This window comes from Denticeps clupeoides, chromosome 8 (genome assembly GCF_900700375.1).
Source record: "Denticeps clupeoides chromosome 8, fDenClu1.1, whole genome shotgun sequence".
NCBI classification, from domain to species: domain Eukaryota; kingdom Metazoa; phylum Chordata; class Actinopteri; order Clupeiformes; family Denticipitidae; genus Denticeps; species Denticeps clupeoides.
Window position 1 is genome coordinate 10,736,720 of NC_041714.1, and position 21,196 is coordinate 10,757,915.

Sequence of the window (21,196 nt, forward strand, 5' to 3'; positions counted from 1 at the left end):
TGGGCTGGGCTGCAGGTTCTTTAGAGGAGACGGGATCGGGGGTGGAGAAGTTGCTGGCTACGAAATGTGGCGTACGTGTTGTTTTTGAGGGCCGATACTCTCACCCACCGCGCGGACCGCTCGGTTTTCGGCGCCGATTTCGCCTCAGCGGACGCGGGGACGAGTTTATTATTTTTTTTATTGCGAGAAAAAAAGGCAAAAAAACGATCGGCAACAATTGCCGAGATGCTAACGTAGCATCGTTTCCCCACGGAAAACTTTTCTGTCGAGGAGGCCTCGCAGTGTCCCCGCAACAGGTTAGTCTCCTGCGGAAACAGCAGTGACGGCTTCATCTCGGCCGCCCGGTAAAAAAAAATTAAATAAAAAAAGTAAAATTCGTGTTAATTCCACACGTTTTTTTTTTTTTTTTTTTATGAACAGGACCGAGTAAAGTAAAGCGCTGGTCGCCGGCCGCTCCTCGGGATTACCGCAATTATAAACCAGGTCCTGGAAACAAAGATTAAAGGATTTTGTCGAAGGTTAAATGCGCCACGACGCGAAGATGATGCCGGTGAGTATTTATATTCCAACCCGCGTCTTCTGCCCCGTTCCTGTTTCGTCGCCGGTAAAGCGATACCGTTGAAATATGATTTATTTAGATGCCATTTCTTCACTCGTATGGATGTACGGGACTGACGTGGTCCGCGAATGAATGGCTGATGGACGCTTTTTTTTTACTGTTGTAACGTTACTCGTTTATAATGTTACGCGACGTCTTTTTGAGTTTTGAATCGTGCGTCGGACCGTTTCGAACCCCGAGCGAAACTCGTGTTGCGTAACCACCTCCGTTAATTCGTACCCCCGAAACAGCGTTTTTGCCTGATTTATTAAATTAACGTGTGTATATTCCTTGTTAAGTCTTTCTTGGCCTTTTTTTTGTGTGTGTGTGGCTCTGACATCTTAATTTATGGTCCCTCCGACAGTCCTCTTTCTGGTATTAGGCGCGTTTGATCTGTCTCGTTTTGCATAATGTCCCCCAGCGTCGTTTTCAGTGTTGTAACCGGGCTCGAAGGCTCATTTCTCCACGTGGCGTGGAGCAGTTCATGTTTTATTTAAAGAGTCTGTGGAAATGCTGATGGCTGTGTTTTTGGGGTGGGTGAGCGAGAGGAGCACCACCGATGGAGGGATGGCCTCTGAGAACTTCATCGGTCTCCCTTGTCTCGTCTCGTGGGCCGTGGATGCGAGAGTGATGGCGAGCGTGGTCTCTCGGGGGCGGATGGATGCCTGTGACTTGTGTTCATTGTGCGTCCAAGTCACTGCAGTTCTTGAGTTTCACCGGAAACTTGACTGGCCTGCTCTGCCTTACGGTGGGTGCATGATGACGAACAAACTATTATTGTAACTTTTTTTGGTTTTTTTCTTTTTTCAGGATAGGCCACACATTTTACATTTACAGCATTTATCAGACGCCCTTATCCAGATCGACTTACAATCAGCAGTTACGGGGACAGTCCCCCCCCGGAGACACTCAGGGTTAAGTGCCTTGCTCAGGGACACGATGGCAGTAAGTGGGATTCGAACCCGGGTTCATAGGCTACTACCACTAGGCTACATTTTACTGCATAGGGATCAGTGAGAACACAATGTTCCCATTTTATAATTTTTTTTTTTTTTTTTTTTTTTGTGTGTGCATGGTTGTGAAATCAGTCATGAGATGCAACTTCGTAAGAGTTGCAGAGAGACTGCAGCATTAATGAGCAATTACTTTTTCATCCTTTTTTTTTTTTATCCCCCCTTGTACAATGGAGCCCGGGAACCCTTTATTGCCTTGTGGGGGAGCGTCATTGTGCCTGGCCGTGCTGTGGTGCAGTGATAAGACCTCCTCTTTACACTAGACAGCGACTGGCACAATAGCCGAACAACTGTACACGGTTTATCGCTGGTTCTCGTCTTACACTGGACGGCCTTTATAGTGTAGGGCGGTGTTCTGGCCATCTGGAACAAATATATGATATAATATTTTTACGTCTGCTTTCAGATTTCGTTTCTGTCGCCTGGCAGCAAATTAGAACTCTTGGCACCTCTGAGCAGGCCTGGTAGATCGAAGCTTTCTTAATTTGTGTTAGTTTAGGGATTCATTCATGTACTTATATAAATCTGTGAATGGTGGTAGTAGCCTAGTGGGTAACACACTCGCCTATGAACCAGAAGACCCGGGTTCGAATCCCACTTACTACCATTGTGTCCCTGAGCAAGACACTTAACCCTAAGTTGCTCCAGGGAGACTGTCCCTGTAATACTGATTGTAAGTCGCTCTGGATAAGGGCGTCTGATAAATGCTGTAAATGTAAATGAATGAAAAAAAAATAAAAAATTCAAGCTTCAGAGGCAGGCTGATTGATTTGATTGAATACTTTTGTATTGTGAGGGTGGGGCATTAAAAGGAGGTCCAACATTACTTCTGAAGTGATTGAAATGTGGAAAGTTGGCCTCGACAGTACTTTTAACAGAGAAAAACTGTAATTTGGAGAAGGAAGGTGCAACATTTTGACCTGAGCCTCTTCACGAGCAGCCAGGCCAATGGATTCTAGAATAATAGAATACAGCTCACGTGCTGAAAGGGGCTTCTCCCTCTTCTGCAGGGTGCAGATGTTGTGACCCTTTTTGAAAACGGGGACAAGTTTGAGTCACTGTGCGGAGGTGAAAGGGCCACCTAGCACTGGAGCTCAAAGACATTCGAGAGTGGATCAGGAATGTGTTGTAGGGTTTACCCAGCGGTTCGTATCATGCGCTAAGGCCAGGCTCGAGGTCACAGTGAGGATATTGTGCGGAGGTGTTGCTAGGCGACCGAAAAACTACAATATGAAATCGATAAATTTTATCTATAGGAAGTGAAGTTCCTTGATTTTTTTTGTCACCCAGTTTAAATCCTGTGCGAATATGTTATATACTTACGTTGTAGAATATTTGGAGAATTAGAGTCCTAATGGGCATTCCTAATTTAAGCCGGCGTAAAAACAATGGCTAGGAGTTGAGTGTGTGGGTTTGGGTGGATGAGGCGGGGGTCACTCTTGTTTGTGACCCCTGCTTTTCGTAGCTCCCTCCTGCCGTGTCCCACTGCCGTTCGCCGCGCTCTGCTCCGAGACCGGCCCCACTCCTCTGCAGACTACATTTCACTTCCACATGTTTGACTTTCTAAAAACGAGTAACTTGTCCACTTCTGACGTTATATGTCGATTCTTGTTTGTAAAGATCTGAATTCCAACCAGCCATCAACATGGATGTTAAGTGTTAAATTTGCTTAAGAAAAATGAGATGCGTTTACTTCCTTAAATCCTTTGTGATGATGACTAGTGAAACAGTGAAGTCGTGTTTGATTAGGAGGAGCGGCCCCGAACATTCCCTCTTCTTGTAATCAGACCTTGTGTGTTTATTTTATAAACCCGGAAAGCCTTTTTTTTTTTTTTTTGGGCCAAGCATGCTGATAAGCCTGCCGTCCAGAGCCCCCGCCGAGAGCAGAGTGCGCTGACCTGAATGCGAGCAGCCGTTTCGGGGCTGTAATGGAGCTAACTGCCCCCAGAGGGTCAAATGTTAGTTTTAATCAGAGTTGAGTAGGCCTCCATGAAGATTCCTATTACACACACACACACACACACACACACACACACACACACACACACACACAGACAGACAGACCAGTTCATAAAGACACGAGATTGCTTGCTGGACAACACTGGTCTTGCTGTCTTGCCTTTTTATATCTCATCTCTGTCTAGACCAGACAGGATATTTCACACACCTGTGGATGGCGCTTTTGATGCCACGCGCTCGCCATCTTTGTCTGACCTGCCAGTCCTACTCTTATTAAAAAAAAAAAAAAAAAAAAAAAACCCACACAGGCAGAGAGCAAGACAGCCCTTTAGAGCGGCTGTGGCGGGGCCACGAGTGCATTCACCCAGACGGGTCGTACCCCTGACAACCGGAGCGTTTCGGCAGAGGGAGGGGCGCACATGTCAGGTGCAGGTGACGTTTGGGTGGGTGGGGTGGGGGGGTCACCTGTAGCGTAGGGTGCAGCTGGGACACGAGGACGGCGTTCGGTCTGCTGAGTGGACTTGGCGGGTGGAGTCGTCGGTTTCATTGATCTGCTGGCGGGGCCTATGAATACTTAATGCCGCCTCGGGTGTCGCTTGCACCGCGAATGAGGTGGTTATTGTTTATTTACCAGCGGTTCCATTGCTTTTGCTGCAATGATTTTCATTGGCCGCTTTTTATCAGTTCTGTCTGCTCTAGATAACAAAATGACGTTTACTGGGCTGCAGCTTTAAAAAAAATAAAATAAAATAAAAAATCGAATTTTATCGTTATGCAAAATGCTGTTTGCTCGGGGAAAAAAAAAAAAAAAAAAAAGTGCTGCACTTGCTTATTAGCGAACTCTCCAGAGCCGTCTTGTTTGTTGAAGTCAACATTAAGGAACTTTCCTCCACGAGGGACATTTAAAGGCCGGAAGGTTTCAGTGCGGGACTATTTATTCGGTATTAATTTGCCTCTCCGGGTACAGAACACGTCTCATCAGCTCGTCAGCTTTCCCTGTCATCGCGCACCCAGGGGTACTTTATTTATGCACCCGGAGCCGGGTGAAGGTCACATGCGAACGGCGCAAACTGCCAAGTCATCTGTTGGAAGCTCTCAGGATCCACTTCGAGGATCATTAAGTTTAGTGCTGAGTGGATGGGGCAGCACGGCCGCAATATAATTACACCCCCTTTTCCTCCAGCTATGTTCTCTCGGCCCAAAGGGTGACAAGGTCGCTTGAAGGTCCTGGTTTACTTGAGCAATTATTTTGTTTGGGGTGCGGAGGCTTTAACCATAATTACATGTTAATTGACTGTAATTGCACCTTTTTTTTTTGAGTCTGGAAAAAGTAGGTGATTGCGTAATTCTATTATTCTTGTGTGTTCTGAAATATTCAACGTAACTGAATGGAATGAGTCCAGTCCAGATCAAATATGCGTTTGGTAAATTAGCTTTTAAAAAGTTTTTTTTTTTTTTTTTTTTTCTTCCCCCATCATAATATTTATAAATGGACACACAAATTTTCTGGGACATTGGTATCTCATAACGTTTTCAAGACTGGATTCCACAGCTAATGACGCCTGTGTGTAGAATGGCAGCTGCATTATCTGCTCTTGTCATTGGCCAACTCTTCCTCGTCTTGGACGCGACAGCCCATCTCCCAGATCAGGACGCTGGCACGGCGAAGGGCGTAAGCCCAGGGTGGATGACCGCCCTGGCCAAGGGTTTGTCAGGTTTCTCCGGCGCAGCCGGATGATTGTATTCAGCGTTCGTCATGGGGCCGATGGAGAGGCAGCGCTGCAAAAGCCTCTTAAATTCACATCTGCTTATGAGTGTATGCAGGATATTTTGGAGTGGCGTGTGAAGCCCCTTTGGTTGAAGCTTTTGCAGTATATTGGCATGTTCACGCCAGCTTACAATGTCATTTCACAAAAATACCTCACTAAGCTGTGTGGGTTTTTTTTTTTTTTTTTTCGTTGCTTTCCTCTGCTGTTCTTTCTGATATTTTTTCATAATTCAGGTTGTCAGGATTGTCCTTCAAAATCCATGCACACGTTCATAATAATAATAATAATGTCTTAAAAGTCTGTAATGCACATGCTGAGGTTTTTTAAATTAAGCAGCAAATAACATTTCTATTCTTGTCATACGAATGTATGGCGTTTAATGAAGTGAGTTGCCGCGCGCTCAGCGGACGTACGCAGCCTGCGTCTCGCTGGTGGGGGTAGTTCTGCGGTGAAGGCTCGTCAGCCGGAGCGGGCTTTTGGCAGGAAGCGGCGGCAGGCATGGCGCTTCGATTCCGCAGCCATGCGCCAGGAGCATGAGCAGAAGCACAGAGCAGCCTGCGCAGCCTGTTACAATTCTCAATAAAGTCCCGAAGCGTGGAAGCGCCCGCTATGTCTGAGCCTCGAACGATGCTCTATCAAAACGATGTGTTTTGTGGAGATGTCCTGAAGTAATCCCGGTGATGCCTGCTGATTTTTAATTTTTTTAACAGATGTTCCTCACAGTGTACCTCAGTAACAATGACCAGCATTTTACGGAGGTTCCAATCACTCCCGAGACCGTGTGCCGAGACGTTGTGGAGCTCTGCAAGGAACCCGGGGAGGTGGACTGTCATCTGGCTGAGGTGTGGCGTGGATCAGGTGAGCGAAACCCACTGGTCTGTTTAACTGGTTCGGTGGCATTCAGAAAGTTAACATTTTTTAAATTATTTTTTTCTAAATATGGAGAAGCATATTACAGTGTTCTTTTAGGTTTGACAACATCTCAAGCTTTGGGCATTGATCACATCTGAGACCTCTCACCCTCACCCAAGAATTATTATTTTTTTTTTAGGCAATTATTTTTACAAAACAGGTACTTGTTCAAAAGAAAGATTTAAAGACTCTTATTATAGAAATAAATATGCATGTAGATCCAGCTAGTACTACTTCGTAATGTCGAGGTTGTACAAAGTCTCTTGCTGGTATTAAAATCTGTCATGAAGTAGTGACGTCCAGCGCAAAATTGTAAAAATAGGCGTTGGTTGCCATTCATGTTTCTCCTTCTTTTCAGCATGGTGAAATCAGATAGCCCATTTTTGAAAGGCCTCTCTGTGGATGGCGTTTAGCCAAAGGGCTAATGAGCGGATCCCATGCTCCCCCTTTTCAGCGCTTATCTGTCTCTCTTTTTTTTTTTTTTTTTTGTCTCTCTCTCTCTTCTCCTTGTGCACTCTTATGCTAATTCATAGTTTTCAGAGTTTCTGTAGAGAGAATGTGGTAAAGCCGTCTTGTACTGAGAGATTATTTGTCGGTCAGCCAAGAAGAGCGCATTGATTCAAAGGTTTCGTTTGCCCTGAGAGGGGTGGAAAAAATTGTTCATTCTTACTGTATTTCTGGTCTACAGAACTAGTACAGAACACAGTGTAATAGCTATAAAATGTGCTCCAATGTTCTCACATGCACACAAACATTTTACTCAAGGATGTGTGTGTTTCTGCAGGACATGCAGCACCTTAGTTGATTATTGTTCCTTCAGAAGCTTTTTCTCCAGCCGCTTTTAAACAGCTTTTAACACTAACACCCTCACAGAATGCGGCCCATTCAGGTTATGGCAGTTTGACTGGATTCACTTTCATTCTTTCATGAATCCAAATGACTCAGACCTACTCCAAATATTTAAATGGCATTGAGATGACACGGGCATTTTTAGGAATTATGTTAATAATATAATTTTGTGCGAGGGTTTGCACCTACAGCAGTCTTTGAATGTTTGTTTATTACAAGTATTACGCCTAAAGTGTCATGGTGTTTGTCATGCATTAAATCTGTGTATTTTGCTTTTCCTCAGAACGCCCAATGGGCGACGGCGAGAGGATGCTTGACCTGCTGCAGCACTGGGGCCAGCAAAGGGCTGATGTGCGCTTCTTCCTGCGCCATGATCGCGCCCCCAGCCGTGAGTCAGGTGGGTTTGTGCTTTATGGCTGTAATATGTGAACCAAGAGAACATTTTCGTAACATGCTCCTCAGTCCACTTTTACTCTAAGAGCTCATTTTAACACCATGACATGTAAATTATAATTCTGTTCACTTAGTGAAAGTCAAGTGGTTATCATTGTGAAAGAAAGCACAGCACACGATGCAAACAGTGTCCTCTGCTTTTAACCCCTCACCCTTGGTGAACAGTGGGCAGCCATGAAAGGCACCCAGTGTGTGGGGATGGTACTTTGCTCAGTGGCACATTGGCAGTTCGGGATTCAAGATTGCGGGAAAACCTTCCATTTCCTTAGCTACCAGGCCACCACTGCCTCTGTTAGTACAACCACCACTGTTGGTAACCTAAGGCAAATGATACCTATTTTATTGTTTGAGTTACTCATTAATAATCCATTAAAAATTGCTGTGCTATACAAGATGGAGAGTGTTTGCAAAAATCATGCACCCTTGATCATACAAGCTTCAGTTAAAGGCCTGGTAAGCTAGCTTCATTTTTGGTCTGGCAGTTTCTGTGGTCACGAGATTCCGCCATGTACAAGATGTACTACCACTTGTGGATTTATGTATTGGCATCATTTTGTCTGTAATGCACAAGTGCTCAGAAAAGCTATCAGATTTAGATTGTGATGCTTGAACAAACCAAACCAATTTGCACTATCGTGTGTGCATGCCTGTCTACTTGCCTAATTCCACTGGATTTAGTTCATTTGCCTTTGAACCCTTTCCAGGAGATCCACCGCTTAGTGTAAAAGGGGATCAGTTTCTGCTCCAGGCACGTCATGTCATTGGCCCCTGATAAGAGTGTCGTGATCCAGAAATTTGTGCGTCTTTTCATTGACCGCTAGGGAGCCCAGCTCGCTGCTTAGCCCAAACAGGCTCCATGTGGATTTGCAGGTAATCCGTGGGGACAGCAGTCCGGTCCCGACTAACCCAAACATTGCAGTGCCAGACTCGGGCTGCCGGCGTAAGCTCATCGTGTTGCACAGTTTTACAAGCTCAGACGTGGATTTTATGACTTGCATTCTACGTTCTCTTTCTGGTCACATTTAGGTTTGACCTCCTGTCCCCATCAAAATGAGGCACAGCAGGTGCATTTGTAGTAACTGTGAAACAGGGCCTGACTGTACTTCATATCTGGCTCCATCAGGTAGCTCCCGGGGATCCGATTACAAGAGGAATGGAGTGAAGGGACCTGGAGACAGGAGGATGGAAAATGGGGTGAGTACAGCAGAGAGATGTTGGCATGCCCCGCACCTTTTTTTTTTTTTTTTTTTTTTTTGTGCTACGAACCCTTTGACAATGTGATTGATTGCTTCAGAAAGTTCTTCAAAGATCCTCAAACGTATCTGGTGTTAGTTTTTCTCCCGTGAGAGCTTTTTGAGGCAACAGAAGACAAGTTAAGCTGCTCCTGCCCGTAGAGTCATGAGAAGAATGCACACGCACAGGAGTTTTAGATACAAATGGACCCTGAGACTGCAGTGGGGCTCGGGTCACATGAACGCAGAACTCGTTGTGCAGGGCAGTGACTTCTGGGTACATCAGAGCACAGTGGTAATATTCCCTCTTCCCGCTCCCTGAGCAGGTGGCCCCACCGCGTATGGACATGACCCTGGCTGAACTGCAGGAAATGGCTGCCAGACAGCAGCAGCAGATTGATGCTCAACAACAACTCCTTGCCTCCAAGGTATGTAGACAGACAGACAGAGAGAAAGCAAGGGCAAAAGAAAGCGCCCAAGGGTGTGAGAAATGGATGAAATATGAGGGGCACATACGATGAAAAATAGACATTATGGTAAATGACTGAGAAAATACTGAACTTCAACAATCGTTAAGGCCACTAGCTCCATAAGACTCACACTCATTGTGTTATGGCAATAAGGATTTTTTTAGAGATTTGATTCTAAGTGCATTGTACATATTAGAATGTGATGCTGAAAATGACATGAATCAGACGTGAAAAGCAGACGTGTAATTTGACCCGGCAACCCCCGATTACGGGTCTGTTTCCTTTCATGCTAGGGCCACCACTGCCTAATGTCCTCTGGTCCTCAAAAGAATTCTGGTGGTTCAAGCCTGTATGTCTGTACCGGTCTCAGCACAAGTTGAATTTGACATTTGAGAAGTCCTTCAGCTCCTTCAGCACCACTTGCAGGATTTCAGGACCGTGTACTGCTAATTTTAATTCATTCTAAACCTAATTTTATATATGTAGCATCTTCGTCAACCCTCAAATACACTGTGCGGTCATTTTATAGTGTACTAAAAATATATGTTTTACAGTTACTATTTAGATCTACTCATTTTAGAGGTGTACAATGACAGGATGTGGAATAGCCATCTGCTGCTGTACACCCACCTCCTCATTCACCAAAGGTCACTTTCTGATTAAAGGACCTCTGCTGACCAGAAGAAATGTTATGTCAGCAGTGATATGACATTGCAGGGCGGCAACTGCTGTGTCCAATGTCCCACTAAAATATTTAGTGTGAATTGTTTGGAAGATTCATGCTGCCGCCCCGGTGTGTACAGGAGCAGCGTCTGCGCTACCTGAAGCAGCAGGACCAGAGGCAGCAGCAGCAGGCCTCTGAGCAGGAGAAGCTGCAGAGGCTCCGCGAGAATGTGGAGAACCAGGAGGCCCGTCTGAAGAAAGTACGGGCCCTCAAGGGCCAGGTGGAGCAGAAGCGCCTCAGCAACGGGAAGCTGGGTAAGTGAGCCTTGGGACGTCGGTCGGACCATAAGTGCTTTTGTATACTGTTACGTTCTGACCTATTTCAGAACAAAGAGCCAGTATATCGTTGACTGGTTATTCAAGGTGTCACAGTGTCCCTCTAGAAGGCCATCCACCTCTAAAAGCCTGGCAGAAGCATGTCCTGCATGTCACTGCGTTGTGACCCAGAGCACTTGTGTGTGTGTGTGTGTGTGTGTGCGTGCGTTTGCAGTGGAGGAGATTGAGCAGATGAACAGCCTGTTCCAGCAGAAACAGCGGGAGCTGATGGTGGCTGTGTCGAAGGTGGAGGAGCTGAGCAGGCAGCTGGAGATTCTGAAGAATGGAAAGGTGGAGGCTTTCAGAGACAACCAGAGCTCGGTGGCTGAGCTGGACCGACTCTACAAAGAACTGCAGGTGAGTTTCTTTGTGTACGGGCTGTCTAACCTTGGTTCTAGATTATTTTACGGAATTCGTTGTTTCATTCATGTTTATCTGTGAAGTTTGCAACTTTTTTGAATCGATGATTCCTTGCCCAGCTGAGGAACAAGCTGAACCAGGACCAGAATGCTAAGCTGCAGCAGCAAAGGGAGAGCCTGAACAAGCGAAATCAGGAGGTGGCGGCCATGGACAAGCGCGTGAACGAGCTTCGAGACCGGCTGTGGAAAAAGAAAGCTGCTCTGCAGCAAAAGGAGAACCTTCCCGTAAGTTAATGCAGACCCTGCTTTTCTCTACACTGATATAAAAACATTTTTTTTTTTTTGGTCAAAATGACTTTTATTCTATGCCAATTTAAAATCCTGGCCCTTTTATAGCCCATCCGAAGAAAACATACATGTATGTTGTTGGTGTCTATAGGAAGTGCAAATACAATTTGAAGTGTCTGCTTCTGGGATCTAATCGCAAATGAAGATAATATATTGTTGTATGCTGATTTGTAAGGAATGAGGGGGGGTGGGGTTGATCTGTTGATCATTCATGATTTTTGTCCGCTTAATTGTGGGACTAAGCGTAATTCTGCCGCGGAGCCTTCTTTCTGAGTGGCTGAGCTACTTGACTGGGACACACGAGCGGTTAATGGATGGGAAGCTGGGTCGAGATCAACCAGAAACCTTTTGAAACGAACCCCCTCAAAACATGTCTCTGCAACCCAGTCCAGCTTGAGCTGGAAAGCAGGCTGCTGTCGAAATGCCGGGGGAGATGTTATCAGCCTTCAGGCTACAGAATATAGCTGAGCTCAGGGCCGGTTCCATCTCCCCCTAGTTCCTGTGAAACCACTAATGTCAGCCCAGCTTTCCTGTTTACGTTGTTTTTGAACAATCTGTGCAGGATTGACCTGCAGCAGACAAAAAAAACTTCCAATTTCTTGAACTTTTTATGTGCTGAGTGAATGAAGTTATGGATGAGGAGAGTAGTTTTCGGTCTTACCTAACTTGCACAATGATTAATAACCTTGCTAGGGTGTTTTTGATTTTTAGTTTTTGTCTTTCACTACCTGTTTTGTCAGCTCTGAAGCTGTTTGTTTAATTGCTTTTTTTTTATTGATTTGTGGCTTGCTGTTTTGCAACAATTTATTGATCACCTCCTGTCTGGTCCTTTTTGGTGGTTGCTTCTGTGGGTTTTGGAATCAAAGCTGCTTTTAATATAAATATGGAACCCTTTATTCCCTGTGAAACCTTAACTTTTTGAGTAAAAGCTCTCCTCTGAGAATTCATTAAACTCTCTCTTTGCTATTCACTTAAGCCCCTTTTATCACCCAGTACTTTTTTTATATAATCCAGACTCAAAGGAGAGCGCTCCCTTTTGATGTCTCATCCTTGACGAAAGAAAGATTGGGAGAGGTAAAGGTGTGTAAAGAAATGTCACACTTATTTGGGTCTATGACCATGAAGAGGTGATTTAGTGATTTTTCTGCTCAGAATTTCAATGAAGGGCCCTTTTTCAGACTGGCACAAAGGGATTACGTTTACCCCTCAACATTTGCCAGGAAAACTGTGTGCCGTTGTCCGGGAAGCATGCCCATGTAAACTGCAGTTTTATTCCATCTTTGCATTCCTAAAGAGAAAAATGAGTGATTTTGTCAATTATTGTTGAAGTTTGTTTTTATGTTTTCTTAAGAATGGCTTTCCTGTTAAAGAGAAGGCTTCAAAAGACACGCATCCTCAGGTAAAACCGCTGGGGGATTGGATCCTCACAGTATTGTTTTTGTACATGAATTTTTTTTTCGTTGGGGAGGGTGTGCAAGTATATTTCTGCTATTTGTATTTCTTTGCTGAGCAGTTTCCTGTTTATTGATTTTATTTTATTTGAAAGGCTTCAATTCATATGCTCCTATTCTGGAGATTGCAGAAGTAATATAGTTGCCAAAGTACTGCTGTAGAAAAGAAAAAAATCTTACATGTCTGTTAATTGTTTTATTTTTTTTTTTTTCTCTCATGATTTAATATTTACACTTTATTAATGCTCATCCATAACTTCAGTCATACTGTAAAATTCTGCTGCAGCTGTATTTGATATTTAGATGAGGTCATAATTAACTAATGTCCATCTGTTAGTGGTCTGGTTATTATTGAAGTTTTGCGTAATCATTTCTGGGTTCTTCACAGGCCATTAATGATGGCCACACACAGACCGGTCCCTCTCGGGTGGCTGCAGTGGGTCCATACATTCAGTCATCCACCATGCCCCGTGGCTCAGCCAGGCACGAGCTGCTGGTGAAGCCCACCTACCCAGACGGGACCTCCACTCTTCCCTCACAGGACCGGAGCACCCCGGAACCCAAACCCAACACAGGTATGGAATTTAGCCATGTCAAAACTGAACCTGCCAAATAATGCAACTACTTAAATAAAAATATGTTCGGAATGTATTGAAATATAATGCATTGTCAAGAGGCCACCTGAACCAAAGTCAGATTTACATTTCAGATATGGTGTGTTCTCACATGCGTGTTGAATTGGAGGGGGTTCCAGTGAAAGCTTTTTCATGTTTTTTTCCCGCCAATATGTCATGACTCTTTACGTTTGTATGAAGCAGATGTTCACAAACACGTGACTCACGTTTGTGTATGCAAATTAGGAGGGGAGGATTCTGCTTTTCGCCCTCTACCTTGGACTGATTTCAGCTGTGATGTGACACTAACGTCTGAAGGTAGTGGCCAGCTATGGATCTGGAGGTAGCTGTGCTGCTTTGCCCAATCTGTGGATGATTCCCAGTCATTTGCTTTGTCTCTCTCTCTCTTTCTCTCTTTCTCTCTTTCTCTGCTCTGTTCACCATGACCTACAGACTCTTCCATTGCTTTGTTTTATCCTTTGTTCAAACACTGAAGAGCAAACTATGAAGATCGCTGCAGGGTACGGTGGTTTTTCCTCATCACACAACCGCTTATTAGAAATGACAGTAATGCTAGGGTATGAAGCCACTGTTAAAATGGTCTGGTCCAACTGCTATGAATGAGTCATACCACCGGAGGGGGTCTGAGCCTAGCTGACTGCAGAGACTTTGCGCGTCTACAGAGGTCAAGTTGTTGGCACTGGCCACTCTGAGCCCCTCCTTTTTTTCAGGAATTTGAAAAGTGAGTTTATCCAAACAGAGCAACTGGCCTGTACCTGGACTTTCAAAGGTCACCTGACTCACATGGACATCTGATCACATGCCTCTGCAGATGGGACTAATATAGGGCTAGGGTTGGGCGATTATATCTAGTCTAAGATAGAATTGCCATTTTAGTTCTGGTTTGTTATATTGAATAATTGAATATGCAAAGAAGGCTTCCATACCAGTCCTATATATATATATATATATATATATATATATATACACACACACACACACACACACACACACACACACACACACACACACACACACACCACATTGAGTAAATCTCACTCTGCAGCAATTGCACACTTTCAATAAAATGCTACATCTAGTGTAAGAAATGCCACCTCCTTCTTAGTCAAATTCATCCTACGCTAATATTCTACTTTGAGTAGAGTTGTGTTTGGACAATGTCTAAAGGGACAGCAGGACAGCGATTGAAAAGGGCATTACAATGAAACGATTGAATCTAATAGTCCTTAGCAAAATGATTGATATCAATGAGAGAGTGCACCTCTTTATCCAGAACTTCTCTCCAATTCTCAGCCCCAATCCACAGAATGAGTCAGATATTACTCTGCACTTTCTTTAAATAAGTGTCCCATAACAAGCATAGACCATTTGTTGTCATTAAATATGAATCAGTGCATGCAGAACCGGTGTTCTTCAGTGGGAATAGTCGAGCTTCCTCTTCCTTCTGCTGCCTTCTGTTTCTCTCCCGGCCTTCTGTCTGAGGAAGGCAGGAGTTAAAAGTAACAGGTTTTTACAAGTCTGCTGTGATGTTGCATGCAATCACTTCCACATGAAAAGCCAATATGCAGTGGGGAAGAATGGAGATTGTGGAGGAGAGAGGGGGGGAAAAAGTGAATCTGCCCTTCACGCGAAACAAAGTCGCTTCTTATTTGGGACGAGAGGACTGCCCTCTCAATCAGCCTCTACCTCTGCTCTGTCCTCGGCTGTGTCTCTTTCTCTCTCCATAATTTGCTAAGATTTGGATTGACTTGACTGGATGTCCAAAGGCTAAAGTGTTTTTTTTTTTTTTTTTTTTTTTTTTTTTTTTTTTTTATTTGTTGCTGAAACATGGTGTGCGTTTGTAGAAGCAATGTTCTTGCTTAAGCCGCTGAAAGAGCTCCGGGCTAAGAGGAAAGGTACAGACTGCTTTGGTTGGTTGTGTTGCTGTTTCTTTCGTTTTCTGGATGGCACGAGTGGTGATGTGGCATGCTGACCTCACTTGAAAGTATTGATCGTTCACATCCTGCAACGTCGATTTGGATGTCCCCGAATGCTTCCCTCTGTGGTCTTCCTGAGAGTGTTGTGCAGTGTTGCTGTGTGTGACTGACCATGTGTGTGGGGAGGGGTTATTGCCGTTTTGCTATTTTAATATTCTAAACGGGTCAGTTGGAACAAACTGATTTCCCAGAGTGGAGCTAGCATACCATGTGCTCTCTGCCCAATGTGATCGTGTCAGTATCTGCTGCCTGTGCTGCTGGGTGCAGTGAGTGCATAATAAAAAGGCCCGAGGGTGGGTGTGCTGTGCTGTTTCCACTTCCTCTCAGCAGAGCAGAGACCAGTTTATTATTTAGCATCATCCTAGGCTGTACATTAGCGCTGGTCGGACGCATAACTGTGCCCTGCTCACCTCACAGGGCTCCAGTCAGTGAAGGGATCCAAGCCGTCGGACTGGAGCAACTCCAGCACAGACTCAAACCTCAGCCATGGGTCGTCCTCCACCCTCCCACGCGTGACGTCCCACACTTCAGTGGACCAAGGTGACCCTGCGCCCCCGCGTCACCCTACCAATCCTCTCCACCCTCTTCAATTCAATAATGGCTGATAATTGAGTGACCTTGGCACCCTCCCTCCCCAGCCCTCAGAGACTGGAGTGAGAGTGCTGTGAATGCTAATATGGTGTTTTTTTTTTTTTTGTTTTTTTTTTTTTTGCAGCAAATGACTCTGAGGTGCCAAAGCGGGGTAGTCAGGACAGAAGGGTGCGTCCCTACTCCATGTTCGAGGCCACTGAGCAGCCCACCTCCTCCCTACGGAAGAACCAGAGCAGCGATGACCTTGTGAGGGATGCACAGGTAGGTGCCAAACTTAGAAGCTCAAAGTCATTCCGATTTTTGAGGATTTAACCCATTTAGTTTGACTTATAATCTAAAATGTCTAATGTAACATTTCTGGAAAACCTGATCATGTATATATTTTTCTCCCCCTCGCTTCTCCAATGATTCTTGATATCATCTGTTCTCACATTTTTACAGGGTAATGGTAAGCCACCTGTAAAGGTTCCCCCTCCTGTTCCCAGCAAACCCAGACAGGTCAACCTCCCAACAGGCGGACAGATTCCTTATGTTAAGCAGTCCCACAGCACCGGGACCTTTCCTGGCATGGTGAAAGGGGCCGGTCCGCTCCAACCTGGCACCCAAAGCAGAATTCCTCTCCCCACCCAGAGCAACACCCTCCCCCTGCCCTCCAAGCAGGACACACCCCCGGCAGCCACGGTCCGGCCCTTCACCCCTGAGCTTCCGGCCTCCAAAGACAACAGTGGTCAGACCCTACAGAAGCCACAGACTGGGGCTGGCAGCTACATCTACAAGATGTACATTGGGGAGGGGTCACAGCAGGGGGTGCAGGGAACACTGAACCGGTCCCAGAGCCGCAGCAACAACTTTGTTAGTGGTGAGTGAAAATGTGACTGTCTTGGTGTAAACCTTTGTTGCCTCTAAATGTAATAATTAAAGAAAACCCTGGCACCATACACAAGCATTTCATTTGACACATTTATTTGCCACATTTCCATGTAAATGGAAAATTCAGGTACCATGTGGACTGAATAATCGTCATGTTGGTTGATCTTAGCCTTAGCCGGACACTACATGTATCATGCATGCCTGATAAGAAAAGGAAAAAGGAAAAGAGTGGGGTATCACTGCCCTAATTTTTGATTTTGAAATGTATTTTTGTAGATTTATGTAAGAAAAGTAATTAAATAAAGGATTTATTTGAGTAAGATTACTGGGTGTATCAGTTTTTAAAAAGTGTAAATCACAGCTGATGGTTTTTATTGATAGTAACTTTTTGTTTTTTTTGTGTGAAGTTTATGGGAAGCCAGTGATCGCTGGAGGAACTCAGCTGTCTTACAACCAACATCCTGAGAACCCATACCTAGAGAGGCCCAGCGGTGGCCGCAGCACCCCTGATACAGAAGTGGACCATGGCAACACAGGCCCCGGGCCCTCCGAGGGCCAAGAGTCTGAGCGCATCCCACGACCCCTCAGCCCCACCAAGTTGCTGCCTTTCATTTCCAACCCTTACCGTCACCAGAGCGATGTGGATCTGGAGGCTCTTAGGAAGAAGCTCTATAATGCGCCGCGGCCCCTGAAGAAACGAAGCTCCATCACAGAGCCAGAGGGCCCTGCGGGGCCCAACATCCAGAAACTGCTTTACCAAAAGACCACTCTGGCAGCCATGGAAACCACAGCCACTGAACCAGGTTCTCACGAAGAGAGTAAGGAAGGTTCTGGTGCCAGCCCAGCAGCAGACACTGAGAGTCCTGCTTCAGATGTTGCGGCCATCCAGGTACCTGAGCAGACCCTGCCTGAGACCACTCCTGCATCCTCAATCCCTGAGATAGAGGGAGAAGATTTCATTCCTCCACCACCTCCCCCTCACCCTGCACCACGTCCAGAGGATTTCATCCCTCCTCCTCAACCCGCAGCAGATGAACAGCCTCCCAACCTCCCTCCTCCCACTGAGAGCTTCATGGAGGAGTTTCCACCATACCCCCCACCTCCCTACCCCAGTGGGGCTGACCAGGAAGCCCTTGGGGAAGACACCTTCAACATGAAGGCTCCAGAGGTCACAGGACAGGTCACACTTCCTCCAGTGAGTGCTTCAGTCTCTGTTTGGTCTGTCTTGCATGTGTGTGACAATTTACAGTTTTCTTGAGAATAGTAGTAAACCGTACTGAAACCTGAAACCTATTACCTAGGATGTCAGTCAGACTCTTCAGCCTGAGCAAATGGGCATTTAAAACCTGAAAAGATTTTTTAAAAATCCTGCTTGATCTTGAGAGAGGGTAGTTAGGTCTTCATGGCAAAACTCTCTAATTTTTACACGTTCCTATGCTCACTTGGCCCTACTCGCACCCTGGGAATTGGACCTTGTGAGAGGTTATATAACTAATCCCAATATAGTACACATTTGTTGGAAACTTGTATAAACTCTTATAAGATCATACTTTTTTTTTTTTTTTTCCCTTTAAAGGTCTTTAATTCCTAACAAAGGAGGTCCATTCTTTGCTGTGTGGCGTTCCAGGAGCTAAATAAGCTGTCCCACATCTCTGTTATTTGTTACTAAATGTAATGAGCTGTACCTGTCTCATTAAAACCCTAAAAGAGCTCTTTTATTTGCGGAGGGAAAAATAGCATTTAAGCAGCTTGTGTAACTACTTTAAATGAAACATTTTGGGTTCACACTAGGTTATGCTCATAGGAATGCTTCAGTATTGTTCTTGAAGGGGGTAGGAGTGCCTTCTCTCTCAGTGAGGTGATGCGGGGGCTGCTTTCTGAATCAGGGTTGTGGGTTTTCTCAGTATGGGACATTAAAGGATTTAAACTGTGTGTGTGTGTGTGTGTGTCTTCAGGGAAAGAGAACGAACCTGCGCAAGATTGGATCGGAGCGCATCGACCACAGCATGAGGGTGAAGTTCAATCCTCTGGCTCTGCTGCTGGACTCCTCACTGGAGGGAGAGTACGACCTGGTCCAGAGGATCATTTATGAGGTGAGCGATCACCAAAGTCTGTTTTTTGGCATAGTGAACTTGTTTTGTTAAGTTATGTGCTAAAAGTGTACATCTGACTTAGGTTGATGACCCCAGTCAGCCAAACGATGAAGGAATTACGGCTCTGCATAATGCAGTATGTGCTGGCCACACAGAAATTGTAAAATTCCTAGTGCAGTTTGGAGTCAACGTGAATGCTGCTGATAGCGATGGCTGGTATGGGTACCTTTTGACACAACTCTTTTATTTATTTATTTTAAACTTACTTACTTAAACTGCTTGTGCCATTTCTTTTTAATAGGTTTCCTGTTGCATGCAGCAGTTTTTTTTTATGTTTAAATGTGTTTCTTTGTCTGGCTCTTAGGACTCCATTGCACTGTGCTGCATCCTGCAACAACGTGCAGGTGTGTAAATTCTTGGTGGAATCTGGAGCAGCAGTATTTGCCATGACCTACAGCGACATGCAGACTGCTGCCGACAAATGTGAAGAGATGGAGGAGGGCTACACACAGTGCTCGCAGTTTCTTTACGGTCAGTGCTTTGCATACATGTGTTCCGAGCTCTATTTCTCATTAGAGTAATGTATGTAAATCTATAGCATGTGCATGTAACCTTTTTGTATTTGTCACTCAGGTGTTCAGGAGAAGATGGGCATTATGAATAGAGGAGTGGTCTACGCCCTATGGGACTATGACAGTGAGAATGAAGATGAATTGCAATTCCGAGAAGGTGACTGCATGACCATTATTCGTCGTGAAGATGAGGACGAGATTGAGTGGTGGTGGGCACGCATGGGTGACAAAGAGGGGTACATTCCCCGAAACCTCCTGGGGGTAAGTGAAAATAGTCATTTTTCAGCTTCAAATTGATAATACAACTTCATCACGCTGAAGTCTTAAATAGCTAAAAAAAAAAAAATTTGTCACCAGTTATACCCAAGAATTAAGCCACGCCAGAGAAGCCTGGCTTGAGACCTGTGGACCCTGGCGTTTTGTCTCCAGCTGCAGTGAGGCTTAAAAGGAATTTCTTCATCTTTGGACTCTAAAATGGAGAAAATCATATCCGATGAAGACAAGATCAAAATCCATGAAGGATATTCTTTTTCTAAAGTGTATCAAACCGCTCTGAAGATCGGTTTGAAACCACTGACTCTCTTTTTGGCTCATCTGAAGCACTTTTATAAAGGATTATTTGAAACTTATTTTTTCATAACTCTGATCTTTGTTGTGGTAGTCCTATTCTTTGTTAATCATATACATTTACCAAACACCGTTGTTGGAAAATTTCCAAACAGGCAGTATTTTATGCAGTGACTGATATTTGTTCTTTTAAATCTGTGTTTTTTTTTTTTTTTTTTTTTTTTTTTTCTTTTTTCAGCGCAGTATATTTACAGTATAGTGCTACCCCTTACTCAAATGTTACTCATATATGAAATATTGATCAATTACAGGTATAGATTAATAAAACAGTGAGAACATAGGCTTGGGACATGATGATGTTGACTTTTTTTTTTTGCAGCACAAATAAATTGTTACCCGGTGTCCATCAAATGTTACCTATTAGACTTGCAGAACTAAATACAAGAGCATTAGATTAGGCTCATTTAATTTGTTTTGTGACGTCTGAAATGGGTTCAGCAGAATGCAAAAAATCTATAATATTCTGCAACATTTGCTGGCAACATAATCTGTCTTTCATAAGAGTAATCGGCTCACCAGTGTTAGTCTGCAAGATTACTCCCAATGCTTATTACAGTGTAATAAAGTAAAGAATGAAAGACCACGTCAAGCTCATGAATCGAATGGTGTATCTCAATTTTGCCAGTTTGGTGTGTCAAATGTCTTTACACAATTCATTCCATTTTTTAAATTTTTTTTTTTTATAGGGAAAGCCCAGATTTTTGTATTACTATTTTAAAATCTTTTTATAGGTGGTAATGCATGTATGAAGCATGTAGGTTCAGATGAGTGCATACTTGTCCACTGAAAGTTTCACCTGACATTTGAAAGGGTACATTATGGTTTTTCACCTACAATGTCTATCCGACAGAGATCTGCTGTCATCTTAAAATGCGAAACTTGCCTGCCCTCTCCTATTCATGTCTGTCTCACTTCGGTATGAACTGACTTGCTGACATTATATACCACTGTCCCAAATAAATATTTATTTTTGTTGCAGTTAATGTTACTTCTCATATTGGTCATTGTTTAACATGAAGCTGTAAGGATTTACAATAAAATGTTTTCATGAATCTATGTTTTGTGTTCATTTACTACATAAGTGCATGTGCAGAACAGCAGTAGTGTAGCTGAATGTACAGTACAGGCAAAAGTTTGGACACACCTTCTCATTCAATGCGTTTTCTTTATTTTCATGACCTTTTACATTGGTAGATTCTCACTGTAGGCATCAAAACTATGAATGAACACATGAGGAGTTATGTACTTAACAAAAATATGAGACCTGGCCCCCACAGTCACCGGACCTGAACCCAATCGAAAGGCAAAAGGGGCCATCAAGTGCTAAACACCTCTGGGAACTACTTCAAGACTGTTTGAAAACCATTTCAGGTGACGACCT

The 21,196-nt window shown here is 44.3% G+C and overlaps 1 protein-coding gene across 3 annotated transcripts; it reads left to right on the forward strand.

Annotated features, from left to right (window-relative positions):
* The first annotated feature begins 21 nt into the window (after positions 1–21).
* On the forward strand, positions 22–20,867 carry tp53bp2a (tumor protein p53 binding protein, 2a). Of its 3 annotated transcripts, XM_028988323.1 has the most exons (21): positions 22–296; positions 421–550; positions 6,050–6,197; positions 7,384–7,497; positions 8,677–8,747; positions 9,112–9,213; positions 10,059–10,233; positions 10,469–10,650; positions 10,773–10,937; positions 12,352–12,399; positions 12,840–13,026; positions 14,931–14,981; positions 15,480–15,602; positions 15,778–15,914; positions 16,095–16,512; positions 16,931–17,718; positions 18,479–18,616; positions 18,699–18,832; positions 18,981–19,147; positions 19,250–19,449; positions 19,546–20,867. In XM_028988323.1, exons 2-21 carry the CDS (start codon positions 524–526, stop codon positions 19,585–19,587), a joined length of 3,417 nt encoding a protein of 1,138 aa, XP_028844156.1. In that variant the 5' UTR covers positions 22–296; positions 421–523; the 3' UTR covers positions 19,588–20,867. The 3 variants fall into 3 exon arrangements, with proteins under 3 accessions (XP_028844156.1, XP_028844158.1, XP_028844157.1); XM_028988325.1 differs by lacking the exon at positions 14,931–14,981; XM_028988324.1 differs by lacking the exon at positions 421–550 and having other exon boundaries at positions 44–71.
* The last annotated feature ends 329 nt before the right edge of the window (positions 20,868–21,196 follow it).